Genomic DNA, 25,360 nt, shown 5'->3' with positions numbered 1-25,360 from the left:
AAAATGAATGCTCTGCTTTGGCACGTTGCTCTTACCCCGTGGAGCTTCATGTATAAACCGCAGGCGTTACAGACTGGCTCGCCTTCTGCATTCCGGCGCCACAGCGTGGTCGTAGTGGTATGGCAATTGGCGCATGAGAGCCCGATCCGACGGGAAGCCGACTGTGGGAACAAGGGTCGGAAGCGAGAACAAATGGCTGTTAACTCACCAGTGGCCTTGGACAAACCATTCTTATTTAAGAATACCTAAAGTCTGCAGAGGTCGAGTTCCTGGCTGTACTCACCTCTAAATCTCACACAACCCCTGTTCTAAAACAGCTGCTGGTTTGTTTCTGGGCCCAATTCGAGATGCTCACGGTTTGGGTTCAAAGCCCAAAATGACTCGGGCCCTAAGCATCTGAGAGACCGGCTCCTTCCCTACAGATCCCCTCAGGTATTAAGATCCACAGAGGGGGCCCCTTGGTCTTTCCTTCACCCTCAGAAGCTCAGCCAGAGTGGCCTAGGACAGGGCCTTCTCTGCAGCGGCCCCTAAGTTGTGGAATTCCCTCCCCACAGAGGTGCCTCTGGCTTCTTCGCTACACAGCTTTTGTTAATGCTGAAGACGCAACCTGGATAGCTCAGTTGGTTAGAGCATGGTGCTGATAATGCCAAGGTTGCAGGTTCGATCCCCTTACGGGACAGCTGCATATTAATGCATTGCAGGGGGTTGGACTTGATGATCCTCAGGGTCCCTTCTACCCAAACCTTGGAAATCTGAGACATGTGTTTTCAGGGCCCACCCTATTCCTGTCCCTGCAACCCCTTACAAAAGGCGTTATTCAGAATGTCAGTTTGCACGACCCACTAACAAGGCAATAAAACAACACAGCAACCATCAATTGCACGTTCCTCCAAAATCCAATGAAAACTAGTTTAATTAATTCAACAAAACTGATGAACTTGATCCAGGGATGTTCAGAATCTGATAGTCATTTACATCTCCAGAAACCGCCTATTGTCTTTTTTACTTTACTTTTTACTGTCTTCAAGCATCTTAGCACCTCCTAGGTAATCCCACCGCCACTAGGGGGCGCTACTGTCCACGTTGGGAACCTTTGTATTAAATCGGGTCCTCCCTTAAAGAGGGCATGTATTCCGGTGAGACCTGGACAACCGACTCCCTGTGTTGTGGGTGGGTACGATTGGTCAGCCACAACACCTGATTGGTAGGTCCCTTGAAGCTGTGTGCAATCTGGCCAATGGGACACAGTCCAAATGGTTCGAGGGACCTATTTATACCCATGCATGTGACCCAGAGCTTCCTCTTTCGGCACGTGCATCAGAACACCTGCCCACCTCTCCCTACTTTTAGGGCTTTGCACTTGACCTTGCTATGCCGTCGTGTGTCGTCTGTCGTTGGGACAGGGGCACGGCAGGAATTTTCCCCACTGGGCTGATTGGCTGTTGCCATTTGGGTTTTGCCTGCCGCGTAGCAAATCGTCACAACTTGTAAGGTTGCGGATAGGCTCAGGTTCAGGTGATAGGGATGGGAGAAGGCTCTCGCCACCCCTATGTGAAAGGTATTCCGTTAAAGGAATCCAGGGACTCAATGGTTTGGTAAACCCTTGAGAGGGGGTTGTGCCCGTGCCTGAGTCCAGGGGGGCATTTGGGTGGCGGAGATAGACTGTGCCCGGCTTCCCCCTTATCCAGATGTTCACCCTTGGCTGACCTATGCTGGAACCCTGGGTCAGCGCTACCTGCATGGCAGGGAGCTAGTCGAACCAGAGCCTATGCAACCAGTCACTTTCTGTAATCTATAAAGTTGTGGCCTAAATTCTGCCAAAACCCAAAATTTGAGTCAAGAGTGAATTTATTTCGGGGGGAGGTTTCTGGGTCTGAACACACAAAAATATAGCAATCAATGATGCAATATCATAAACTAGTGAATAGGAATTTCTAATTCACCGCCAGCAACTGAGACCGCGCTTCCAGGCTGAGTTCAGAGATGGCATCCTAGGTTTCCGCAGGCGTTTTCTTACCAGCCTCCTCTGAGGTTTGATCAGCGGTCGGTTAATGCCGTTTATCTTGTGGTAGAGACCGCAAGCGTTGCACAGGTAATGGCCGGTCCCGTCTCTCCGCCACAGCGGGGTGGACATTGCTCCGCAGTTGACGCATTCCCGGCCTTCGGAGTAATCGTCATAAAAATCTGCAGGAGCAAGAGGGAAAGGGGGAGAGAAAGAGGAAGCAAAAGTTGGTCTCGCAGAATCATAGAGTTGTGGCATTGCAAGGAACCCTCTGCGATGCAGGAATACAGCGAAAGTATCCCTGACAGATCCAGCCTCTGCTTAAAAACCTCCAAGGAGTCCACCACATCCTGAGGTAAACCATTCCACTGTCAAACAGCTCTTACTCTCAGAAAGCTTTTTCTGATGTTAAGTCGGAATCATCTTTCTCGTACAGTGGTACCTTGGTTCTCAAACGTAATCTGCTCCGGAAGTCCGTTCCATAACCAAAGCGTTCCAAAACCAAGGCGCGCTTTCCCATAGAAAGTAATGCAAAATGGATTAATCCGCCTGCGCACACGTGGGTTGCGATTTGGCACTTCTGCGCATGTGCAAAGCACAATTTAGCGCTTCTGCGCATGCGCGACCCCCAAAACCCGGAAGTAACCCATTCCAGTACTTCCGGGTTTCGGCAGGTCCGTAACGTGAAAAAACACAACCTGAAGTGTCTGTAACCCGAGGTATGACTGTAAAGCAAAATGCATTAATCCGTTCCAGACTTTTAAAAACAATCCCTAAAACAGCAATTTAACATGAATTTTAGTATCTAACGAGACCATTGAACCAGAAAATGAAAGCAATAAAAAATGTACTGCAGTCACACAATCAATCAATCAATCAATCAATAGCTGAACTGGGTCCCACACTTTCACAAAAACAAAACTGAAAGAGCGACAAAAACAAAAACGCAAAATAAATAGCAAAAACAGGCAGACCTCAGCATAAACACTCAAAACCGAAGTGTGGCACTGAAAACAGAAGCGTAACACTCAAAACAGAGCACATTCAGCTTCTGAAAAAAGTTTGCAAACCAGGTTTGCAGTGTTTGGGTTCCGAGTTGTTTGAGTACCAAGGCATTTGAGAACCAAGGTATCACTGTAATTTGAAGCCTTTGGTTTGGGTCCTACCCTCCAGAGATGGAGAAAACAAGCTTGTTCCATCTTCCATGGGACAGCCCTTGCCAACAAAGGTCCATATAGTTACAGCTATGGTTTTCCCAGTAGTGATGTATGGAAGTGAGAGCTGGACCATAAAGAAGGCTGGTCGCCAAGAATTGATGCTTTTGAATTATGGTGCTGGAGGAGACTCTTGAGAGTCCCATGGACTGCAAGAAGATCAAACCTCTCCATTCTGAAGGAAATCAGTCCTGAGTGCTCACTGGAAGGACAGATCCTGAAGCTGAGGCTCCAATACTTTGGCCACCTCATGAGAAGAGAAGACTCCCTGGAAAAGACCCTGACATTGGGAAAAATGGAGGGCACAAGGAGAAGGGGACGACAGAGGACGAGATGGTTGGACAGTGTTCTTGAAGCTACTAGCATGAGTTTAACCAAACTGAGGGAGGCAGTGAAAGACAGGAGTGCCTGGCGTGCTCTGGTCCATGGGGTCACAATGAGTCGGACACGACTAAACGACAACATCCAATCTCCTCTCAGTCTCCTCTTCTCCAGGGTAAACATACCCAACTCCCTCAACTATTCCTCATAAGGTTTGGTCTGGAAATGCATTTCCAATTCAGGTGATATGCAGAATCATAGGCAAATCTCAGCCAATTGACTCTCCTGCCCTGAGGCCAATCAAGGTTAAGTGCATATAGCTCCAGGAAGGAAGATTCAAAGGGATTATAGTTCTTGATTTCACTTTTCAATGTAAAAATCTATAAGCCACCTTTCTGGACCAGGTGTACCCAAGACGGTGATCAAAATATAGGCATGGGGGGGGCACACACACAGAATTATGATACAAATATATTACAAAATGCAACTATAATAAAACTGTATTGATATATTACAGGAAGGTATTCTAAAGGCTGAGTTCCGCACAAGACCTGTTCCTGCATTGTATGGAATGGATCTCCTGATAAGATGATAGATGCATGAGTGCATGTGGGTACAACATAAGGAGATAAATTTCAAAAAAGTTAAAATCAGTTGAGCTTTTTTGTTGTTGTTGAGCTTTTCTTGGGGAGTGGGGTGGGCAAAATGGTTGCAATTTATATTTTTTATTTTTTTTGCAGAATCTCTCCCCCCCCCCCCCGGAATGAAGTTTCCACCAATTTATTTAAGAAAATTGCCCCCCACAAATAAACACTTCCAGTACGGACTGCCACATGCCTGTGTTTTCTCAGGCATTTTAGTCGGTTTTCAAAAATTCCGCCTGAATGCCATTTTCCACAGGCCAAATCCTGGCTACGTCCAGGAAACTCTGAATGTATGGCAGCCTTATCTGGGGTATCCTGGTCCCAAAGCTGTACAGTGGTACCTCAGGTTAAGAACCTAATTCGTTCTGGAGGTCTGCTTTTAACCTGAAACTGTTCTTAACCTGAAGCACTACTTTAGCTAATGGGGCCTCCCGCTGCCGCTGCACGATTTCTGTTCTCAACCTGAAGCAAAGTTCTTAACCCGAGGCACTATTTCTGGGTTAGCGGAGTCTGTAACCCAAAGTGTCTGTAACCTGAAGTATCTGTAACCCAAGGTACCACTGTACAGGACTTCTCTGTGCAGTGCTTCCTCAGGTTAAGAACTTAGTTCGTTGTGGAGGTCTGTTCTTGACCTGAAACTGTTCTTAACCTGAAGCACCACTTTAGCTAATGGGGCCTCCCGCTGCCACTGCATGTTTCTTGTTCTTAACCTGAGGTACTGTTTCTGGGTTAGTGGAGTCTGTTACCTGAAGCGTCGGTACCACTGCATAGAATCACCAGCACAAATTAACTTTGCCTGCTTGCTACTGGTGCAGCCACTAGGGGGCAGCATCATCCCAAGAAGAAGAATGGACAGGGCAAGTTTCATAGAGAATCATAGAATTGTCAGGTTGGCAGGGAACCCGAGGGTCACCAAGCCAAGTGGTGGCAAACCTATGGCACGCGTGCGTCCAAAACCTGCAGCCCTAGTGCCCTAGCCGGCAGGCAAGGGATGCCACTCCCGCCCCCGCCTCCCAGCCAGCTCCACTTCTGAGAGATCTCCGCCGCCACTCCTGCTTGTAGGCAAGGCTCCAAGTCGTTTGAGCTCTAAGCTGTTCAAAAACTGAGGTACCAGCGTGAAAAATAAGTTTGTGAGAGACTGGTGGAGGTTTCCTGCTTAAACAAATGTTTCAGACAGCAGACAGGGTGTTATTTCCAGGTGCAGATGTGTAAAAAGTCCCGTCCCGTCCCGTCCCCCACTTTTTTTTTTGTCTTTCTGCATTTATCAGAAAATTTTCTCCACATAGAAGCCCCTGGTGGTTTTGTGCGTATTTTTAGTACCCAGCTTATTTCTGCAGTTATAAGTTGCTTTGAAAAAGCTTTTAATACTGAAACTGAGAGAAGGGAGACTCCTCTTGTGCTTCCGTCCTGCTTGCCAGTTTCCTGCAGGTATTTGAGTTATGTCAAAACCCACGCATTGCAGGAATTGCAATTACACAACTTCTACTTAAAAGCCTCTGTCCATTCTATCTATTACAAGCTTCCCTGTTTTCCAGGGACAGCCCCAGATTTACAGAAGCCTCTCCGATTTCTGATTTGATCGCAGAATGTCCCGCTTTTCCTTAAAGGTAAAGGTAAAGGTAAAGGTAAAGGGACCCCTGACAATTAGGTCCAGTCGTGACCGACTCTGGGGTTGTGGTGCTTATCTCACTTTACTGGCCGAGGGAGCCGGCGTACAGCTTCCGGGTCATGTGGCCAGCATGAGTAAGCCGCTTCTGGAGAACCAGAGCAGTGCACGGAAACGCTGTTTACCTTCCCACCGGAGCGGTACCTATTTATCTACTTGCACTTTGACATGCTTTCGAACTGCTAGGTTGGCAGGAGCAGGGACCGAGCAACGGGAGCTCACACCGTCGCGGGGATTCAAACCACCGACCTTCTGATTGGCAAGTCCTAGGTTCTGTCATTTAACCCACAGCGCCACCTGTGTCCCACTTTTCCTTAGGACGTCCCTATTTCCACTGGAGAAATGTTGGGAGGGTAGGGAGTTATGCAACCCCTGAGCCATGGAGATCTTGAGAAGACATCTGAAGGCAGCCCAGTAAAGGGAAGGGGCTTTTTTTTAAAAAAAAAAATCCTTAATGTTTTATTATGTTTTTATATATGTGGGAAGCTGCCCAGAGTGGCTGGGCTAACCCAGTCAGATGGGTGCAGTGCCGGATTTACATATAAGCTAAACAAGCTTATAGCTTGGGGCCAAAAAAATTAAGGAAAAAACACACCTGGATGTACGTTTCCAAAATATAAGATAAAAATAAAATAAAATTAAACCTATATGCAGCAGCAGTGTTTTGTGTTGCTTAGGCTCCTATGATGTAAGTCATGGGCCCCGCCTGCTAGCCTGCTCCCTAAAATATCACCGGTTTGCTCATTTCTATATATAGGGTGCCTACATTCTGCATGGACCGGTTGCACGGCAACATGTGCAAATGGCTTTAGGTACCTATTAGGTCCATAAATTACCATGTAGCATATATTCAACACAAAAAAGAGCGACAATTTGTTGTTGACAAAGGACAGCTGGACATATAAAGGGCCCCATTACCTTCAGTAGCTTAGGGCCTCATCAAACCTAAATCTGGCCCTGGATGGGTGGGGTATAAATAGTACAATAATGATAATAATGATAGAATAGGACGTCCCTATTTTCATCAGAGAAATGTTGGAGGGTATGCTCTTCTTATATTATTAGGAAAATAATCCTAAGCGATGCCCCTGCCATCTGATATGCTCTGGATTTATATGTGGCCCATGATTTATAACCAAGCGGTAACAGAGGGCTGTTTGTGCTGCACACTGCAATTCTTAGGCAGAGCATACGTAACGTCCAGGCCCAAGCTGATAAGAAACGCATTTCTTCTTTTCTTTGGAAGAAATTCAGCCTCAGTCCTGTGCCAGACAGAAGCTGGAATCACTTGCAAAGGGGGGGGGGAACTGGCTGTGGAGCGGAACAGTTTAAAAATAACAGCTGCAGGCCTTGAAGGCTGCAACACATCAAATCCCGCCCTGCTAAGTGTGCTGTTGGAATGGACTCGCTCTCCTTTCCAAGATGGTGCAAAGCAGAAGTTGAGGTCCACCAAACCAAACATTCGCCCAGCCTAGGGTTACCAGACATCCCCGTTTCCCAGGGACAGTTCCCGGATTTGTGAATAAGTCCCCGGACAAATTCCATCCCCGGAATGTCCCCGGATTTCATCTAATGTCCCCGGGAAACGCAGCAGCAGCAGTCTCAGCAGCCTGGAGCAGTTGGCTCTGTGTTATGTACTGAGTTGAATAGGATCCAAATTGCAGCAGTCTGATTGGTCCTAGAACAATAGGATTCAGAATGCAGCAGTCTGATTGGCCCTAGAACAATAGGATTCCAAATGCAGCAGTCTGATTGGTCCTAGAACAATAGGATTCAGAATGCAGCAGTCTGATTGGTCCTAGAACAATAGGATTCAGAATGCAGCAGTCTGATTGGTCCTAGAACAATAGGACCCAGAATGCAGCAGTCTGATTGGTCCGCAGGAGCCACCCAATCCAACTCCAGGTGGAAGTGAATCCGCAACCTGATTGGCCTACAGGAGAATCCTGGAATTAGCCAATCACGTGGGGCCCATTGTGTAAATAATGTATATAAAGCAGACACTTTGGGGGAACTTCTATTCCTCACTACTATGAGCTGAATAAAGAGCATGGAATCCACACTTGACTCCGAGTATATTTCACTCTGGCTGGCTTCAGGAGCTGCTCGGAAGTCCCCATATGATGGCGGTGCAGGGGCTCTCAGATGCAGCTTCCGGGCTGCCTCCACCTTCCCAGACCCCAACAACTAAGCTGTGAAGGGAGGCTTCATGCTGCCTATCAGAGCAGCCTCACAACTCCTATTTGCGTGCAAGCAGGAGCGGGGCGGGGATCTCTCAGCTGTGAAGGGACCCTTCATGCTGCCTATCAGAGCTTGCTTGCAAGCAGGAGGGGGCAGAGATCTCTCAGTTAGGCAACAGGAAGCCTCCCTTCCCAGCTGAGGGATCCCCACCCCCTCCTGCTTGCACGCAAGCAGGAATGGGATTGGGGCTGCTCTGGTGTTGGTGCTGACCTTTAAAGCCCTAAACGGCCTCGGTCCTGTATACCTGAAGGAGCGTCTCCACCCCCATCATTCACTGAGGTCCAGCACCGAGGGTCTTCTAGCAGTTCCTTCCCTGCGAGAAGTGAGGATACAGGGAACCAGGCAGAGGGCCTTCTTGGTAGTGGCGCCTGCCCTGTGGAATGCCCTCCCACCAGATGTCAAGGCAATAAACAACTATTTTACTTTTAAAAGACAACTGAAGGTGGCCCTGTTTAGGGAAGTTTTTAATGTCTGATGCTGTATTGTTTTTAATATTCGGTTGGGAGCTGCCCAGAGTGGCTGGGGAAACCCAGCCATATGGGCGGGGTATGAATAATAAATTATTATTATATAAGAGAGGCATCGCACTGCCTGAGAGGTCCCTGCCCCCTCCTGCTTGCACGCAAGTAGGAATGGGATTGGGGCTGCCCCGAAAGGCAGTGTGAAGCCTCACTTCCCAGCTGAGGGATCCCCACCCCCTCCTGCTTGCACGCAAGTAGGAATGGGATTGGGGCTGCTCCGATAGGAAGGGAGGCATCGTGCTGCCCGAGCCTTGCTGCTGCCACCACTCTCGGCGCTCCTTCTCCGCCTTCCATGCCTGGCCTACCGAGCACCGCTTCCCCACCACCACCACCGAAGAACCAACCACTCAGGGGCTGCCCAGGCTCATGGAGAAAGGAGACAGAAGCCTTGGAGGAAGGGGAGGGGGGCCACTAGGTGGCGCATCAGAAGATGGCTGACAATAACATCTCTCCGACCCACACGAGGTAATTTGGAGGCTATGATGGGGGTAATTAGCCTCCTTAACCCCCCCAGGATTATGGGGGGGACGGCCCTTGCCTGCTGTGCCCTATACCACCCCCGAATTTGTGGGGGTGGGGGCACTAGGCACAAAGCCCTCCTGTGGGATTTTCGGCACTCCTCGACGCCGTCCCCGATTCGCGCCGCTGGTTGCAATGATCTTTAAAAGAAATAATTTGGACATGATTAATTGCACATACATCAAGGAAAAAGGGGAGTAAATACTGCTGACAGAAGAGATCTCTGATAACAAGACAACAATAAAATACGAGAAGAACGTCAAGATACGGTAATGACTGAGGGGGGAGGGAGGGAAAAACCTGCCTCTACCTTTTTATGTGATTTAACAAGAATCCCCCTCCCCTAATGAGTCAGAAATTAAGGACTTAAGCTGTGGATTTAAGGCTGTGTGGAGATAAACTTTCGATCCAAAGCAATGTTTCAAGATGAAGCTGGAAAGCTAAGAGTTTTGGAGTGACGCAGTCAGGAAAAAATGCCGTTCGCCATTTTTGAGGCATTGTGGGAGCTCTTGGGTCTGGGAGGAGAAAGAGAGAAATAGAGTTGTTTACATATCGTGAATCAACTCCTCGGTGGGACTTAAGAGCGACAAATGCCAAAATTTACGATGGATAAAGTGATGTTATCTACGAAGGAGATATATGGAAACCATCTGGACTTAGTGGAGGAACGGGAAATCCACACAGGATTATTACACTTGCTATCGGCTTAAGGAGACTAACAGAAGAGATCGTAAAGGAAAAAGAGAAATTATACGAACAAGATATGATGTGGCAACACCAAGATAAGACTGGATAGAATTATGAACTTTGTTTGGACTGATTGGGACTGATTTGGACATTAACGCAGTAATAAGAAGATGATCTGAATTCCCCTTTGGATCTTGAAGTATGGGTTCCCCCAACAAAATTTAAAAATTTGGCTTTGTAATTCGGAATTTATATGATGTGATTTAATTTGATGTGATTGGCCAGTTAATAAAAATTATTTTTTTTAAAAAAAGAAGCCTTGGAGGAAGGGGAAACGTGGCAGTTAAGGTCAAGGCAGCGGCCACCCCTCTGCCACCGCCATCGCTGCAGCATCAATGTCCCGAATGTGTAGTAATTAATTAAGTAAGTAATTAAAGTGTCCCCTGAAAAAAAATCTGGTAATATGTGCATGGAGTCACAAACGAATAAGAAACAAATAAATGCTCCATGAACAGGAGAATGGTAATTCACTGTCAAAGATCACTGAGGCAGAATGCTTTTCCACACTCAACATCCTACACATGTGAGATGATGGGTGCTCCAAACATCGCAATAGAATGCTCAAAGCACAGCAGCAGACAGTACAGTTCTTCTAGGATAATGAACTGTTTCAATGATAAACCTTCATCAGCAAATTAAAGGTAAAGGTAAAGGGACCCCTGACCATTAGGTCCAGTCGTGACCGACTCTGGGGTTGTGGCGCTCATCTTGCTTTACTGGCCGAGGGAGCCGGCGTACAGCTTCCGGGTCATGTGGCCAGCATGACTAAGCCGCTTCTGGCGAACCAGAGCAGCACACGGAAATGCCGTTTACCTTCCCGCCGGAGTGGTACCTATTTATCTACTTGCACTTTGATGTGCTTTGGAACTGCTAGGTTGGCAGGAGCAGGGACCGAGCAACGGGAGCTCACCCCATCGCGGGGATTCGAACTGCCAACCTTCTGATCGGCAAGTCCTAGGCTCTGTGGTTTAACTCACAGCACCACCCAAAGGTAGATCAAATGGCCAAGGATCAGCTATCACTAAAAAGTGTACATTTTTCAGTGAAAGCTGATCCATGGCCATGTACTGTCTGCTGTTCAGAGTGTTCTGTTTTGCAACACGGGATTTTCTTTGGTGTATATGTCCAGATGTAGCTAGGATCTGCCTATCAAAAATAGCGTCCGGGCACCAATCACATAAATTGGTAAAACATCTGGGAAAACCTGGGTGTATGGCAACCCATGTCGGAAGTTATAGATAGGTAGCCGTGTTGGTCTGCCATAGTCAAAACCAAATAAAAAAATTCCTTCCAGTAGCACCTTAAAGACCAACTAAGTTAGTTCTAGGTATGAGCTTTCGTGTGCATGCACACTTCTTCAGATACACACCGGAAGTGTTCCTTTTTATCCCCCCCCCCCAAATAGCTCAAAAACTCAATTTCTTTTTGGAGAACAACTTATGTGTCCGGTTGTTCACTTTATGAAATATGGCATTGTTGCTTCCAACTGTGAGGTAGAACATAGTAAAGGTAAAGGGACCCCTGACCATTAGGTCCAGTCGCGAACGACTCTGGGGTTGCGGCGCTCATCTCGCTTTATTGGTACAGCTTCCGGATCATGTGGCCAGCATGACTAAGCCACTTCTGGCAAACCAGAGCAGTGCACAGAAACGCCGTTTACCTTCCCCCCGGAGCGGTACCTATTTATCTACTTGCACTGACGTGCTTTCGAACTGCTAGGTTGGCAGGAGCTGGGACTGAGCAATGGGAGCTCACCCCGTCACGGGGATTCGAACCGCCAACCTTCTGATCGGCAAGTCCTAGGCTCTGTGGTTTAACCCACAGCGCCACCTGCTCTGACCATTGCAATTAGTAGATTGTCTAATCTTTGGGGAGGCTCTTCTGATGCCTTGGCCAGCTTCTTCTACCTTTTGCAAAGCCTGGCTGGGTAAAACATGGGTAAAACTTTGGGAGGTGCAGGTAAGCTCCACCCCACAGAACCCATCACATGACGTGGTGCACACACTATATTTGAATGGCAATGGCGTTCAAATTTGGCGGCCCCTGGCCCCTGCAGGGACCTCGGTCCCTAGGAGTTGACTCCTATGGCAGCAGGTGAGGATTCTTTTCATGACACAGGACTCAGGTACATGGGTCAATTAGAACGTTAAAAAATGCATTATAAAAATGCGACGCCAGAGGGCGCCACAGAGCAGCAGTCTATCGCCAACGATAAACTGCATTTTTATAGCGTTTTTTCTATAGCGCTTTTCATATCAGCGCAGATCCAGCCACAGTGCCAAACCCCTCACCTGCTTCTTGCAATTTTAAAAGAGGAGGAGCTGCAGAGGCCATTGGACTCAGAAGCTTGTTCTCTGTGCCAAGAGCAGCAGGCAAAGGAGTCTCAATTTATGGCTTTCAGGTTCTGGCAGCGGCTCTAAATCCTGTTATTATGAGGCCTCTTGACACCGATTCTTTCCCGTGGGTGTCCCAACAACTTGGAAAGGAAATGCTTATTCAAAGCAGCAAAGGGTCTGGAGAGCTCCTGCTCAGCAACAGAACAATAGCTGCAGCAGGCGAGCACATTCCATTCAGAAAAGATTTATGTTGCTCTTGGAGCTTTTTTTTTAAAAAAAAACCTTTCTGTCGCAGGGAATATTTTCTCTCCCGCTAATTGATGCTTTTGAATTATGGTGCTGGAGGAGACTCTTGAGAGCCCCATGGACTGCAAGAAGATCAAACCTATCCATTCTTAAGGAAATCAGCCCTGAGTGCTCACTGGAAGGACAGATTCTGAAGCTGAGGCTCCAAGACTTTGGCCACCTCATGGGAAGAGAAGACTCCCTGGAAAAGACCCTGATGTTGGGAAAGATGGAGGGCACAAGGAGAAGGGGACGACAGAGGACGAGATGGTTGGACAGTGTTCTCAAAGCTACCAGCATGAGTTTGACCAAACTGTGGGAGGCAGTGGAAGACAGGAGTGCCTGGCGTGCTCTGGTCCAGGGGGTCACGAAGAGTTGGACATGACTAAACGACTAAACAACAACAACAACAGCAACAACAGGAGAGTCAAGTTTGTGGACATCCACGGATGTTGGAAGATACAGGATGGTTAAAAGAAAGGTTTTCTTCACTCAGCACATAGTTAAATTTTGTCTCTGAAAAATTTTACACACATCATTTGGGAAGACAGGTGAACTAATGCCAGTGTGCTGGAAGAAGCGAAGAACACCAGTTTTTGAAGCAATGATTCTTCAACATCAACCTTGTTGGACTGGTCATGTTGTTCGGATGCCTGATTATTGTCTTCCAAAGCAACAACTCTACAGTAGTAGCTCGGGTTAAGAACTTAATTCGTTCCAGAGGTCCGTTCTTAACCTGAAACTGTTCTTATCCTGAAGCACCGCTTTAGCTAATGGGGCCTCCTGCTGCCGCCATGCTGCCGGAGCATGATTTCTGTTCTTATCCTGAAGCAAAGTTCTTAACCCGAGGTACTATTTCTGGGTTAGCGGAGTCTGTAACCTGAAGCGTATGTAACCTGAAGCGTATGTAACCTGAGGTACCACTGTATTCCGAATTGAAAAATGGAAAGCATTATGCTGGTGGTCAGCAAAAGAGGTTTAAAGTCTCTCTCATGGCAAATCTTAAAAATGTAGTATAAACACCGACAACTGGGAAACACTGGCCTGCGAGAGCTCTAAATGGAGAATAGCCTTTACCAAAGGTGTCATGGGCTTTGAAGACACTCGAACTCAGGACGCAAGGGAGAAACGTGCTAAGAGGAAGGCACACTTGGCAAATCGACACTGTGATCAACTCCTGCCCGGAAACCAATGTCCCCACTGTGGAAGGACATCTTGATCCAGAATTGGCCTCCACAGTTACTTACGGACTCACTGTGGAAAACAATTTTAGCTACGAGTGATTGCCAAAGAAGAAACTGTGGAATTCTCTCCCACAGGAGACAGTGATGGCCACAAACACGGACGGCTTTAAAAGAGTACTTGACTGATCCATTGATGGCTACTAGTCAGGAAGGCTGTTCAAAGCAGACACCGGAAAGAGCACAGTGAAGGCACCTGCTAAAAAAATATTGCTTAGACAAGCCTACCCAGATGTTTAGGAAGTTGATGCAATCTTCTAACTGTATATTATACCCGAAATCTTTGGAATAAATATGTGAATTATTTGAAGAGCAATTGTAATAAACAGATTACACTAGTAGGATTACAAGAAGTTTTGTAAGGAGGAATATATGAAATATTGCAAAGAAGGTTATGAAGAGAGTTATTAGTTAAGATAACTAAAAGTAATAGTGAAATTAAGAAACGTAAATTAAGTGGAAAAGACTGGAAAATTTTCAGATGTGATTGATGGAAGTAAAAAAAAATTGTATAAGATATGAAATTGTGTTAGATGATTGTTGAAAATGATATGTTAAAAACTAATAAAAATATATTAAAAAAATAGAAAGTTGATGCAGGTTTAATAATAGTAATAATAATAATAATAATAATAATAATATTTATACCCCGCCCATCTCACTGGGTTTCACTAGCCACTCTGAACAGCTTATGGCATATATAAAACAATTTTAATTTTGTTTTAGCCTTTTTTGTTTCTAAAAAACTTTTAAAAAGTTGTCAAAATTATTGTCGTTAATTTTTTCTTATGGATGATTTTTATCGTTTTATCTTTTTTTGTGTGTGTAAACCACTTTGAGGTTTTTTCGTTTGGTTGGTTGGTTGGGGTTTTTTTACGATCCACCGTGGTACAAATGTTACGACATTTGTTAAATAATACAGATTGAATAAATAATAAAATGGTGAAAACGAGAAAAATAAAATAAAAATAAACATCAGCACTCTGTGTGGCAACCGTTTTAATCTGAGGCCCTAATTGCTATTCTTTTCCAATTTCTTCTTAGCCACCCAAGAACCAAAGAGAGAGAGAAAGTTAAGTTTTGTGCAAAAAAGGAATCCACAGTCCAGTCACAAGAGGGGGTTGGTGAGCTGCCTCCCAGGTACCCAGTTCAGGCACTGATGGGTGGAATCTGCCTGTTCCCCCATCAGTTATCTGGACTGCCTTTCATCATCCCAGCTGCTTTTATCTCCAAACTCCTCCCCATGCCAACGGGCCTTCCTTCATCCTCCCCCTGGCGCTCTGTTTACAGACAGAGGGAAATTTAATATCAACACACCCAGATGGGTAAATCGCCTTGGCGGGGGAGGGATTTGGGCTCTCCTTGAGAGGACCACTTCCACAGAGTCCTCAAACCCAGAGAAGCTGCTCTTCCGTCGACAAATTGCTACGATAAGGGGGTGGCCTTCGTGCTATGGTGCCCAGCCCTGCGAAATCCTGCAAAGATGAATGTCAAGCAAGGGCTGGGGGAAAGGGAGAGGAATGTCAAGGTCTTCCTGCAACGTGGAAAATATCCCGGCTGCAGAGCATCCAATCTGTGCACACCTGTTCTCTGGCTGTTTTGGGTAACCTCCTCCGCCCCAGTTCCTTAGGTATCAGGCCTGGCGTGCAATTAACGAACTCGGTGCTTAAATTCTACTGAATGCACATTGCATAAGTGTTGGTTTAAATGAAAAAGGACTGGCGTATTAAGTAGGGCCACATAAGCAGTGCCGGATTTACATATTAGCTAAACAAGTTATAGCTTAGGGCCCCACTCTCTTGGGGCCCCCCAAAAAATTAAAGGGGAAAAAACCTGGATGTACACTTCCAAAATAAATTACCATATAGCATATATTCAACACAAAAAACAGCGGCAATTTGTTGTTGACAAAGGACAGCTGGACATATAAAGGGCCCCATGACCTTCAGTTGCTTAGGGCATGGGTAAGCAAAGAACTAAGTAGTCCAACGAGGGTTAAGCCATGGGTAGGCAACCTAAAGCCCGGGGGCTGGATCCGGCCCAATCGCGTCTAAATCCGTCCCGCGGACAGTCCAGGAATCAGTGTGTTTTTACTGGCAACTTAATATTGGTCCTGGTGACCCTCAGTTCAACCCGAAAACGGAGCCCTACTCTCAGGATGGGCTCAGATACTCAGCCTCCTTCTGCATGGCTGGGAATGATAATAATAAAAATCCACCTTTCGAATTCTGCAGAATTAAGTGCAAACGCCTGCCCTGGAAAACCCTGTGCCTTTCTTTTCTTCCTTCAACACTTTTGTGTTTGGAAACATGTCCAGAAAAAATACCCCCCATGCATGATTGATTTGGTCTGCTGGAGAAAAAGGAGACTGCCTAGAGGTTTCCTTTTCAAACTATCCAGGATGTGAGCTGGTTTTGACATTAAAAAATAAAATAAAGCTCATATGGTTCTGGGGTTTTTTAGTTTTTTTAAAATGATGGCTTAAGGCACTGTATCACAGGTAGTAGTAAAGCCAGCCTAGACCGACTCAGTGCTCTCCAGATGTTCTGGGCTACCATTTATTGTTTACTTGTTTCAAATAGATCTATCTATATATATTTGATGGGACGCAGGTGGCGCTGTGGGTTAAACCACAGAGCCTAGGACTTGCTGATCAGAAGGTCGCCAGTTCGAATCCCCACGACGGGGTGAGCTCCAGTTGCTCGGTCCCTGCTCCTGCCAACCTAGCAGTTCGAAAGCACGTCAAAGTGCAAGTAGATAAATAGGTACCACTCCGGCGGGAAGGTAAACGGTGTTTCCGTGTGCTGCTCTGGTTCGCCAGAAACAGCTTAGTCATGCTGGCCACATGACCTGGAAGATGTACGCCGGCTCCCTCAGCCAGTAAAGCGAGATGAGTGCCGCAACCCCAGAGTCGGCCACAACTGGACCTAATGGTCAGGGGTCCCTTTACCCTTTACCTTTATATTTATTTGATTGTTAGGAGAACGCCGCCTCCCACTAAACCTCAAAAGCGATTACAAGAAGAATAAAACAATGAACTAAAGAATTCTAAACCCTGAAAGATCAAAATAATTAAAATCAAGGATAAGCTAAAAACCAGATTAAAAGACACGTCTACATTCTACGTCAGGACATAAGAAAGTGACTGCTGGGTGCGGCCAATGGCACATCTCGTTCAGCCTCCTGTTCAAAATACTGGAATAAATCATAAAATAGAATCAAAGAATTGAAGAGTTGGAAGGGACCCTGAGGGTCATCTAGTCCAACCCCCCTGTGATGTAGGAATTTGTAGCTGTCCCATACAGGGATTGAACTTCAAACCTTGGCGTTTACATGCTCCACGCTGTAACCAACTGAGCTATCCATGCTGGAGAAGAAGTAGTAACCACTTTGAGGTTTGTTTGTCTACAATCCAGCAGTATAACCAAATTTATGAAATGAAAAACAAACAAATGATACAAGCAGTAAAGCTTTGAAATCACCAGAAATCACTGCTTCCTTTAGTGCCAATGACCTGCAGTCATGCTTCATGTCCAGAATCAAGAGTTTCGCCATGGCGACCTCAGCCCTGTAAACTTCCACCCATCTAAGGATGAATCTCACCCATTCTGTGATGGATTTGTCTTAATTCTCATCATCGAAGGCTCACAATTCAACGCTTCATCCTGCAGAGGGCAGTACTGCGTGCAAAGGCAATGTCCTGCGCACACTGCAACCTGAGCGTTAAAAAAATCCCGAGCCTAGCTTTAGAATCATGAGATTTCCACCCACCCGGCTTTTTTGTTTGAAAGAATGCTTTTAAGTCTCCAAGTCAATAGGTTTCACTTAAGCCGGCCTTATTTAGAGCTTTGTTCGCACAGCCTGGAAAAGAAAATACATGAAAGCTGACAATCGCTCACATAAGCATAGGACTTAATGGGCCGGGTTGACCGGGAGGTTGGAGCAGGAGACCAAAGTCTGAAAAAGTTGCATGGCAGCATTTTGAACCAGGAGCTCTTGATCCAAATCAATTGCCTATAGGATTTCTGCAAAGCTCCTATGCCAGATGTCTGCAGAGCTACAGGGTGGGGCTGGGATGGGCAGTCTGGAGGTTTGAGCGGTTAAAATTTAACTAAGAGCACTCAGTGAGGAGACAAGCCCAGCAAGAAAGAGGCTTCCTCATTCTGTCCCAGGACCAGCAGTTGAATGAATGTGTAGGACACATCAGACCAGAGTTTTCCTTTGATACCAGCCCAGTCTTGAAGAATCTGGAGCCTTTGTACGTTAAAACAAACAGGATTACTTTTGTGTCTGACCTGCCTTTGATGGCCTTATCAGGAATAGTTCACATATTTAGGTCTGTCTGTCACAAGACGCCCTTGCCACCAATTGTGCATTTTGGGGGCTCCTACAGAATGTAAGCGCTGGAAGACAACTTGAAGATCTTCCCACAAGAGTCCACTATCAGCCCCATGAACCCCCAAATTTGGGATCCTCTCCAAATCCATGCCAAAGTTTTGCAGCTAAAACACTGCCGCCGCCCCCCCCCCCCCAAAAAACCCCTCTGCAATACTTTGGCACAGGTTTGGAGAAGTCCCCAAATTTTGCTTCCACAATCTGCAGACATAGTCTGCACTGGCCCCACAGCCCTTCAATTCGGGGCATGTCTTAAAAAGAGTTCTAACAAATGTAGAAATAAAATAAATAATGTTTTCCACCGCTAAGATTAGATCAACACTTCCCAGAAGCTTACAACTGAACGAAAATTCAGCCGTCACCCAATTATGGAAAATATAACTGATCGTAAGGGCAGATGTGTTTTTCTGAAAACAACAACAATAAATTGGTCTGAAGCCAAATGCACAGTTTTATTTTTTAAAAACACAAGAAAGGTAAAGGACCCCTGGACGGTTAAGTCCAGTCAAATGTGACTATGGGGTGTGGTGCTCATCTCGCTTTCAGGCCGAAGGAGCCGGCGTTTGTCCACAGACAGCTTTCCGAGTTGTGTGGCCAGCATGACTAAACCGCTTCTGGTCCAATGGGACACCGGGACAGAAGCCAGAGCGCACGGAAATGCCATTTAACTTCCCGCCACAGTGGTACCTATTTATCTACTTGCACTGGCGTGCTTTCGGACTGCTAGGTTGGCACGAGCTGGGACAGAGCAACGGGAGCTCACTCCATCACGGACCTTCTGATCGGCAGGCCCAAGGGGCTGAGTGGTTTAGACCACAGCGCCACCTGCGTCCCTAGAACACAAGAAGAGCCTACTGGACCATTCCAATGGTCCATCTAGTCCAGCATCCTCTTCCCACAAGGGCCAACCAGATGCCTGTGGGAAACCCACAAGCAGGATTCGAACACAAGTGCCCTTTCTCCTCCTGTGGTTTCCAGGCAACTGGTATTCAGAAGCATTGTTGCCTCCAACTGTGAAGGCAGCATGCTGACATCACAGCCAGGATCCAACAATAGCCCTCTCCTCCATGATTTTTGTCTAATCCTCTTTCAAAGCCATCCAGGTTGAACCCTGCCTCCTGTGGCAGGGAGTTCCACAGTTCAACTATGCACTGCGTGAAGAAATACCTCCTTCTCTGTCCTGAGTCTCCCAGCCTTCAGAATCCCCATGCCAATCCACGGACAGTCCCGGGGCTGGATCCTGAAGGCAATTGGGCCTGATCTGGACTGCGGACCTTAGTTTGCTGACCCCTGGCCTAGCACATCCCCCAGAATCCTTTGCAGAATCCACAAAGGGGTTGCATGGTAGACATGCAGCGGTCCATAGGGAGTTGAATCTACATAGAAGATTGTTCCCTGAAAGTAGATGAATTGGGAGCAGCTATCGCTGTGGGATGTGGGTGGCGCTGTGGGTTAAACCACAGAGCCTAGGACTTGCCGATCAGAAGGTCGGCGGTTCGAATCCCCGCGACAGGGTGAGCTCCCGTTGCTCGGTCCCTGTTCCTGCTAACCTAGCAATTCGAAAGCACATCAAAGTGCAAGTAGATAAATAGGTACCACTCTGGCGGGAAGGTAAATGGCGTTTCTGTGCGCGGCTTAGACATGCTGGCCACATGACCTGGAAGCCATACGCCGGCTCCCTCAGTCAATAAAGCGAGATGAGCGCCGCAACCCCAGAGTCGGCCACAACTGGACCTAATGGTTAGGGGTCCCTTTACCTTTACTATTCTACTTTATTCCCAGAAGACACAGGGCAGCAGTCCTGCTTCAGAGAATTATCTCAGGCTCAGCTTCTTCATCTGCTAAATAGGGGGCCATTAATGGCTGATTTCACCATGTTATTGTGGGGCAGCTAAAGCTGTTCATCTGCTTCACACCCTATAGACCAGGGGTCGGCAGCCTAAGGCCCATGGGCCACAAGAGGCCCATGGGGGTTATTTAACCGGCCCATGGATCCCTGCCGCCCACTCGGTTGGCTCCCTGCAGCCAGTGGGAAGCTGCGCATGCCTCCTCCATGCTGGAAGGAGCGCCGGAAATAGCTCTCGTGCATGCATGCGAGCACACTCCGGCCCACCGCGGTGTCTGCAGGTCTGTGAACCTGCCCAAGACACAAAAACTTTGCCGATCCCTGCTACAGACCATCGCAAAGGATCAGCTGAAAGGACGATCTGGTGCTTTCAGTCACGTGGAGCCACTCTTTCAAGACAGCACATATTCTGAGAGCCAGCCTTTTTAAGGATCAAGGCAAAAAGATCACATCCTGTTGACTTCCTGGGACGGGAGGGAAAAAACATTTCCAAGAAAACCATCCCTCCTCCTTTCGCGCAGCTGCCCTTGAACTTTGGCCGCAGCATTGCTGGAGTGTTTCCTGTGCAGGAAACATGGAAGGAAGAGCAAAATAAGGGGCATCGTCGTGCCAGAGAGCCTGGGCGGGGCTTGCTGAGAAAGTGGGTGGGGCTGAGAAAGGGAGGCGTTGCTCATTTTGAGCAGCCAGATTTTCTCATGAAACACAAGGAAGTGAACGGGAGCTCCAAACTGCCCTTGAGTTATAATCCCCAGATTTGTAGGGCTGCGTAAGATTGAAAAGTCTTCAGCAAGCATGAGAGAAACCTGTATCCGGGAACATCAGCCTGCCAAGGGCCTAAATCTCAAGGTGTTTAGGGCTTTGTAAATGAGAGGTAAAGGGAAGCGGGTGGCGCTGTGGGTTAAACCACAGAGCCTAGGACTCGCCGATCGGAAGGTCGGCAGTTCGAATCCCCGCGTCGGGGTGAGCTCCCGTTGCTTGGTCCCTGCTCCTGCCAACCTAGCAGTTCGAAAGCACGTCAAAGTGCAAGTAGATAAATAGGAACCGCTCCGGTGGGAAGCTAAACGGCGTTTCCGTGCACTGCTCTGGTTCACCAGAAGCGGCTTAGTCATGCTGGCCACATGACCCGGAAACTGTACACATGACTCCCTCGGCCAATAAAGCGAGATGAGTGCCGCAACCCCAGAGTCGGCCACGACTGGACCTAATGGTCAGGGGTCCCTTTACCTTTAAATGAGAGGTATTTAAGCATATGTTCAACTGTCCCACTAAGGCATGGGTAGGCAAACTAAGGCCCGGGGGCCGGATTAGCCCCCATAGCCTTCTAAACCTGCCCTACAGATGGTCCAGGAATCAGTGTGTTTTTACATGAGTAGAATGTGTCCTTTTATTTAAAATGCATTTCTGGGTTATTTGTGGGGGATAGGAATTTGTTCATTTCCCCCCCCCCCACAAAAAAAAAATATAATCTGGCCCCCCACAAGGTCTGAGGGACAGTGGACCGGCTCCCTGCTGAAAAAGTTTGCTGACCTCTGCACTAAGGTCTATGGGATGCTGGACTACATGGGCCAATCCAGCATGCTCTCCTTATGTTAGTCCACAAAAGAAGAAATGAATAAATGCATGGCTCAAGCAGTGCAATCTGGTTCACAACTGGTGCAAGGCTGCACCTATATTAACATTATTAATAACAACAGCAACATGCATTTTTTTTTCAACAGCTGACAAGTATCTGCAGGGGTCAGTTCCAAACTCTGCAAATACACTGACCTCCCCGTTAAAATAGCCCGGACCGGAGTTATCAGAAGGAAATAAAACTTTCGGGCTCAATTGATTGGGCTTTTTATCTAAAATAACAGACATTATAAGATAGGGGGAAAGGTTTTCGATAAGGAAGAGAATCAAAGTAGTCTTGAACCCAGGGCAGGAGAGAGAGAGAGAGAGAGGAACGCAAGTTCAAACTCCTCCACCCGATCGATGAAATCCTCGTGGCTCGGGTCATTTGGTTATGTGTGCTGCCAGGGGGTTGGGGGGTGAGAATCCGAACCACTGCTAAAGTTGGGTGAACTTTGAAACACCAGCGTTTATTCTGCGATTATCATTAACTTGGTAAGCTGGTCCCTATCGATCAAGTCTCAGAATGGAGGTGCCAAAGTTTGAATGAACTGTTTGGAGGAGAAGAGAGAAGGCAAGAGGGGAGGAAGGGATGAAGAAAGATGGCAGAGGATGAGAGCGAGGGAAAGGAGAGATGGACCTTCCTAGAGCTTCCCAAGTGGAACGTTCCGTGGAGAAAGACGGCCCTGATTGGCTGATGTCACAGAGAAGCGGGGCAGGCAGAAGGCCGCCATTGGCTGAGCTGCTGATATTGCAGAGGGAGGAAAAACAGGCAAAAGGGAATAGGAAAGGAGAGGGGGAAAGATGCAGAAGACTTAAAAGGCAGTAGAGTGGTCCAAAAATTGGCATAGACCATGGTGCAGGTGGGAGGTGATGCTGGAGAGCACAGATCCAGGACTCTTTTGAAGAGCAGCAGCAAATGATGCCATCTTCTGTGGCTGACTGACAGCCCTTACTTTCCCTAAGCATTGAATGAAGTGATAAAGAAGCTTTCAAGCATTATTACTGTTCACAGCAGATTAGCATAGAGGAAGTGAAAGGAAAATAATCAAGCAGAGGCTGGGTACTTCTTTCCTTTTCTTAAAGGGGGTTCCATCTTCACACTAGCGGTTTGCATTTCTGATAAAAGCTAATGGGTAACATTGCAGCTTAAACTAAGTGGCTCCAGCCTGTTTTCCAAGGTGAACCTATGCAGTCAGAAATAAGCATGGCTGTATCAAAGGAAGTGAATGCTGGGACTTGGGAGAAATGACAGAGAAGAGGTCAGAAGAATAGTTTGGGTGGAGAGGAAAAACTGGGAAGGAGGAGAGCTGAAAGTAGCCAGGAATTGCAGAGGTGAAATGTAGTATTTGTTTGTAGACAAATGTTTGGGGATATAGATCTTCCCTTCTCAACAGCTCCAGGAAAGTAGCTATTATAACCCATTTGACAGATGAGCAAACTGGGTTCATACAACTTTAGATACCCCAAAGTTAAACTGAGAACATTGAGGTCCAGGTTTGAGGGCCTTCTGGCGAACTGCGAGAAGTGAGGTTACCAGGAACCAGGCAGAGGGCCTTCTCGGTAGTGGCACCCGCCCTGTGGAACGCCCTGCCAGCAGATATCAAGGAAATAAGCAACTACCATATCTGACTTTTAGAAGACATCTGAAGGCAACCCTGTTTAGGGAAGTTTTGAATGTTTGATGTTTTTTCGTGTTTTTAATATTCTGTTGGGAGCCGCCCAGAATGGGGAAACTCAGCCAGATGGGTGGGGTATAAATATTATTATTATTATTATTACACATTTAGCTTTTGTGTTTGCGTGGGAGTGCTTCTTTTTTCTTCTTTATTTTCTCTTTTCTTTTTTATTATTTTGTTCTCTTTAGATATTAGCTTTGTTTGGTTTTTATTGTATTATGTGTATGTGTGTGTGTATATATATATAGTGGTACCTCGGGTTACATATGCTTCAGGTTACATGCACTTCAGGTTACAGACTCAGCTAACCTAGAAATAGTGCTTCAGGTTAAGAACTTTGCTTCAGGATAAGAACAGAAATCATGCTCCGGCAGCATGGCAGCTGCAACGGGAGGCCCCATTAGCTAAAGTGGTGCTTCAGGTTAAGAACAGTTTCAGGTTAAGAACGGACCTCCGGAATGAATTATGTACTTAACCTGAAGTACCACTGTATATATGAGATGTGCTTGGTTTTTATTGTATTATATGTTGAAAACCTTTAATAAAACTGAGTTTTAAAAACCTGATGAACTTGATCCAGTGATAACCATCTTCTGAAAGTCCTACAGTGCTAGACAGCACTCTATAGCTGTTGCAACACAAACCCTGGGTATCCTCAGCAGTTGTTCAGGAATTCCTCAATGAGAAGATTGGTTCGCAAGCTTACCCCCCCCCCCACTCCCTTGCGTTTAAACTGCACTGAACCTGGGACCTTCTTGCTTGCAGAGCACTAAGCAGAGATCATTCGCCGCCCCACCTCACCCCTTGCAAACACCCGGTAAATTCCAGCGGTTGGCATTCAGCTACGCCTTACTCAGCGTAGACCCACTGAAATTAATGAACATGACGTGTGCTAGATCTATTAATAGCAGCATTAATACCTAGTTGCATGCCAGCCCTGGAGTCAATGAGTTTGCGCAGCAGGATTTCCAGTGATAAGGCATAATTCTATGAAAGATGCACACACAATTCTTTTCCTCTGCCTTCTATTTAATCGACCCATCTTTGCTTTGCTGGCATAATCTAAACAGATAACAGAACTGTTTTTCAAATGCAGAATTCAAGTTATTCCACCTCTGCTGTACTCAAACTTCTGCCACTGTTTTAATCTACCGCTTCCTGCCTCTCATTGTTCCTCCCTTCTCGCTCCCTTGCCATGCTGTTGTGCAGGGGTCAGCAACCCAAGGCCCATGGGTCGGAAGCGGCCTGCGGAGGTCGTTTGACCAGCCCACGAGCCACCCCCAAACTGAGGTGCCTGCTCTCGCACTGTGCTAAACTGGTATGGCGTGGGAACTTGCTTCCGTGGCATAAAAAATCGCGTCTGCGCAGACGCCGAAAATCGCAAGCAAGCGCACTCACACACACACATGATCCAGCCCATGGAGGGATCTCCCCAGGACCGATCCGGCCTAGGCAAGATAAACCTTGCTGACCCCTGCTATTGTGCAACCTGCCTTCTTTTTTGCTCCCTTGCTCCACCCTTACCTCAACCAAACCCAGGATTGTGACATGACACTACAAAAACCCTCCAATGGAGGTTGCGTGACGACAGCCTTATGTTTTTATGCATGCAGAAGAAAGGCCGCATTGCAGATAGCAGGCATTTCCATGTAGCCATTAGCAATATATATACCATATAGGCCTTTCTGATGTGTCATATATTGTGTATATGACACTATATTTTAACAGAAGCATAGTGTCCAGATCGAGGGAAGTCATTGTTGCTGTTGTTTAGTCATTTAGTCATGTCCGACTCTTTGTGACCCCATGGACCAGAGCATGCCAGGCACTCCTGTCTTCCACTGCCTCCCGCAGTTTGGTCTAACTCATGTTGGTAGCTTCGAGAACACTGTCTATAGTACCGCTCTATTCTGTCTTGGTGAGACTACACTTGGAATACTGTGTCCAATTCTGGGCACCATAATTTAAGAAGGATGTTGACAGGCCAGAACATGTGCAGAGAGGGGCAACCAAGATGATCAAGGGTCTGGAAACCAAGCCTTATGAGGAACGGTAGAAGGAGCTGGGTATGTTTAGCCTGGAAAAGAGGAGA

General features: G+C 46.9%; 1 protein-coding gene across 1 annotated transcript in view; it reads right to left on the bottom strand.

Moving 5' to 3' along the window:
• GATA4 (GATA binding protein 4) overlaps nucleotides 1–25,360 on the bottom strand; it is a 55,287-nt gene that overhangs the window by 5,726 nt on the left and 24,201 nt on the right. The window contains exons 3-4 of the mRNA XM_079968888.1: nucleotides 2,018–2,184; nucleotides 36–161 (exon numbers count right to left, since the gene is read on the bottom strand). Coding sequence (XP_079825014.1) covers nucleotides 36–161; nucleotides 2,018–2,184 — 293 coding nt within the window. The remainder of the gene's footprint in view (nucleotides 1–35; nucleotides 162–2,017; nucleotides 2,185–25,360) is intronic.

Source organism: Podarcis cretensis, assembly GCF_951804945.1.
Source record: "Podarcis cretensis genome assembly, chromosome: 3".
NCBI classification, from domain to species: domain Eukaryota; kingdom Metazoa; phylum Chordata; class Lepidosauria; order Squamata; family Lacertidae; genus Podarcis; species Podarcis cretensis.
The sequence above is the reverse complement of the archived record's forward strand: the minus strand, read 5'-3'. Positions and strand labels throughout refer to the sequence as shown.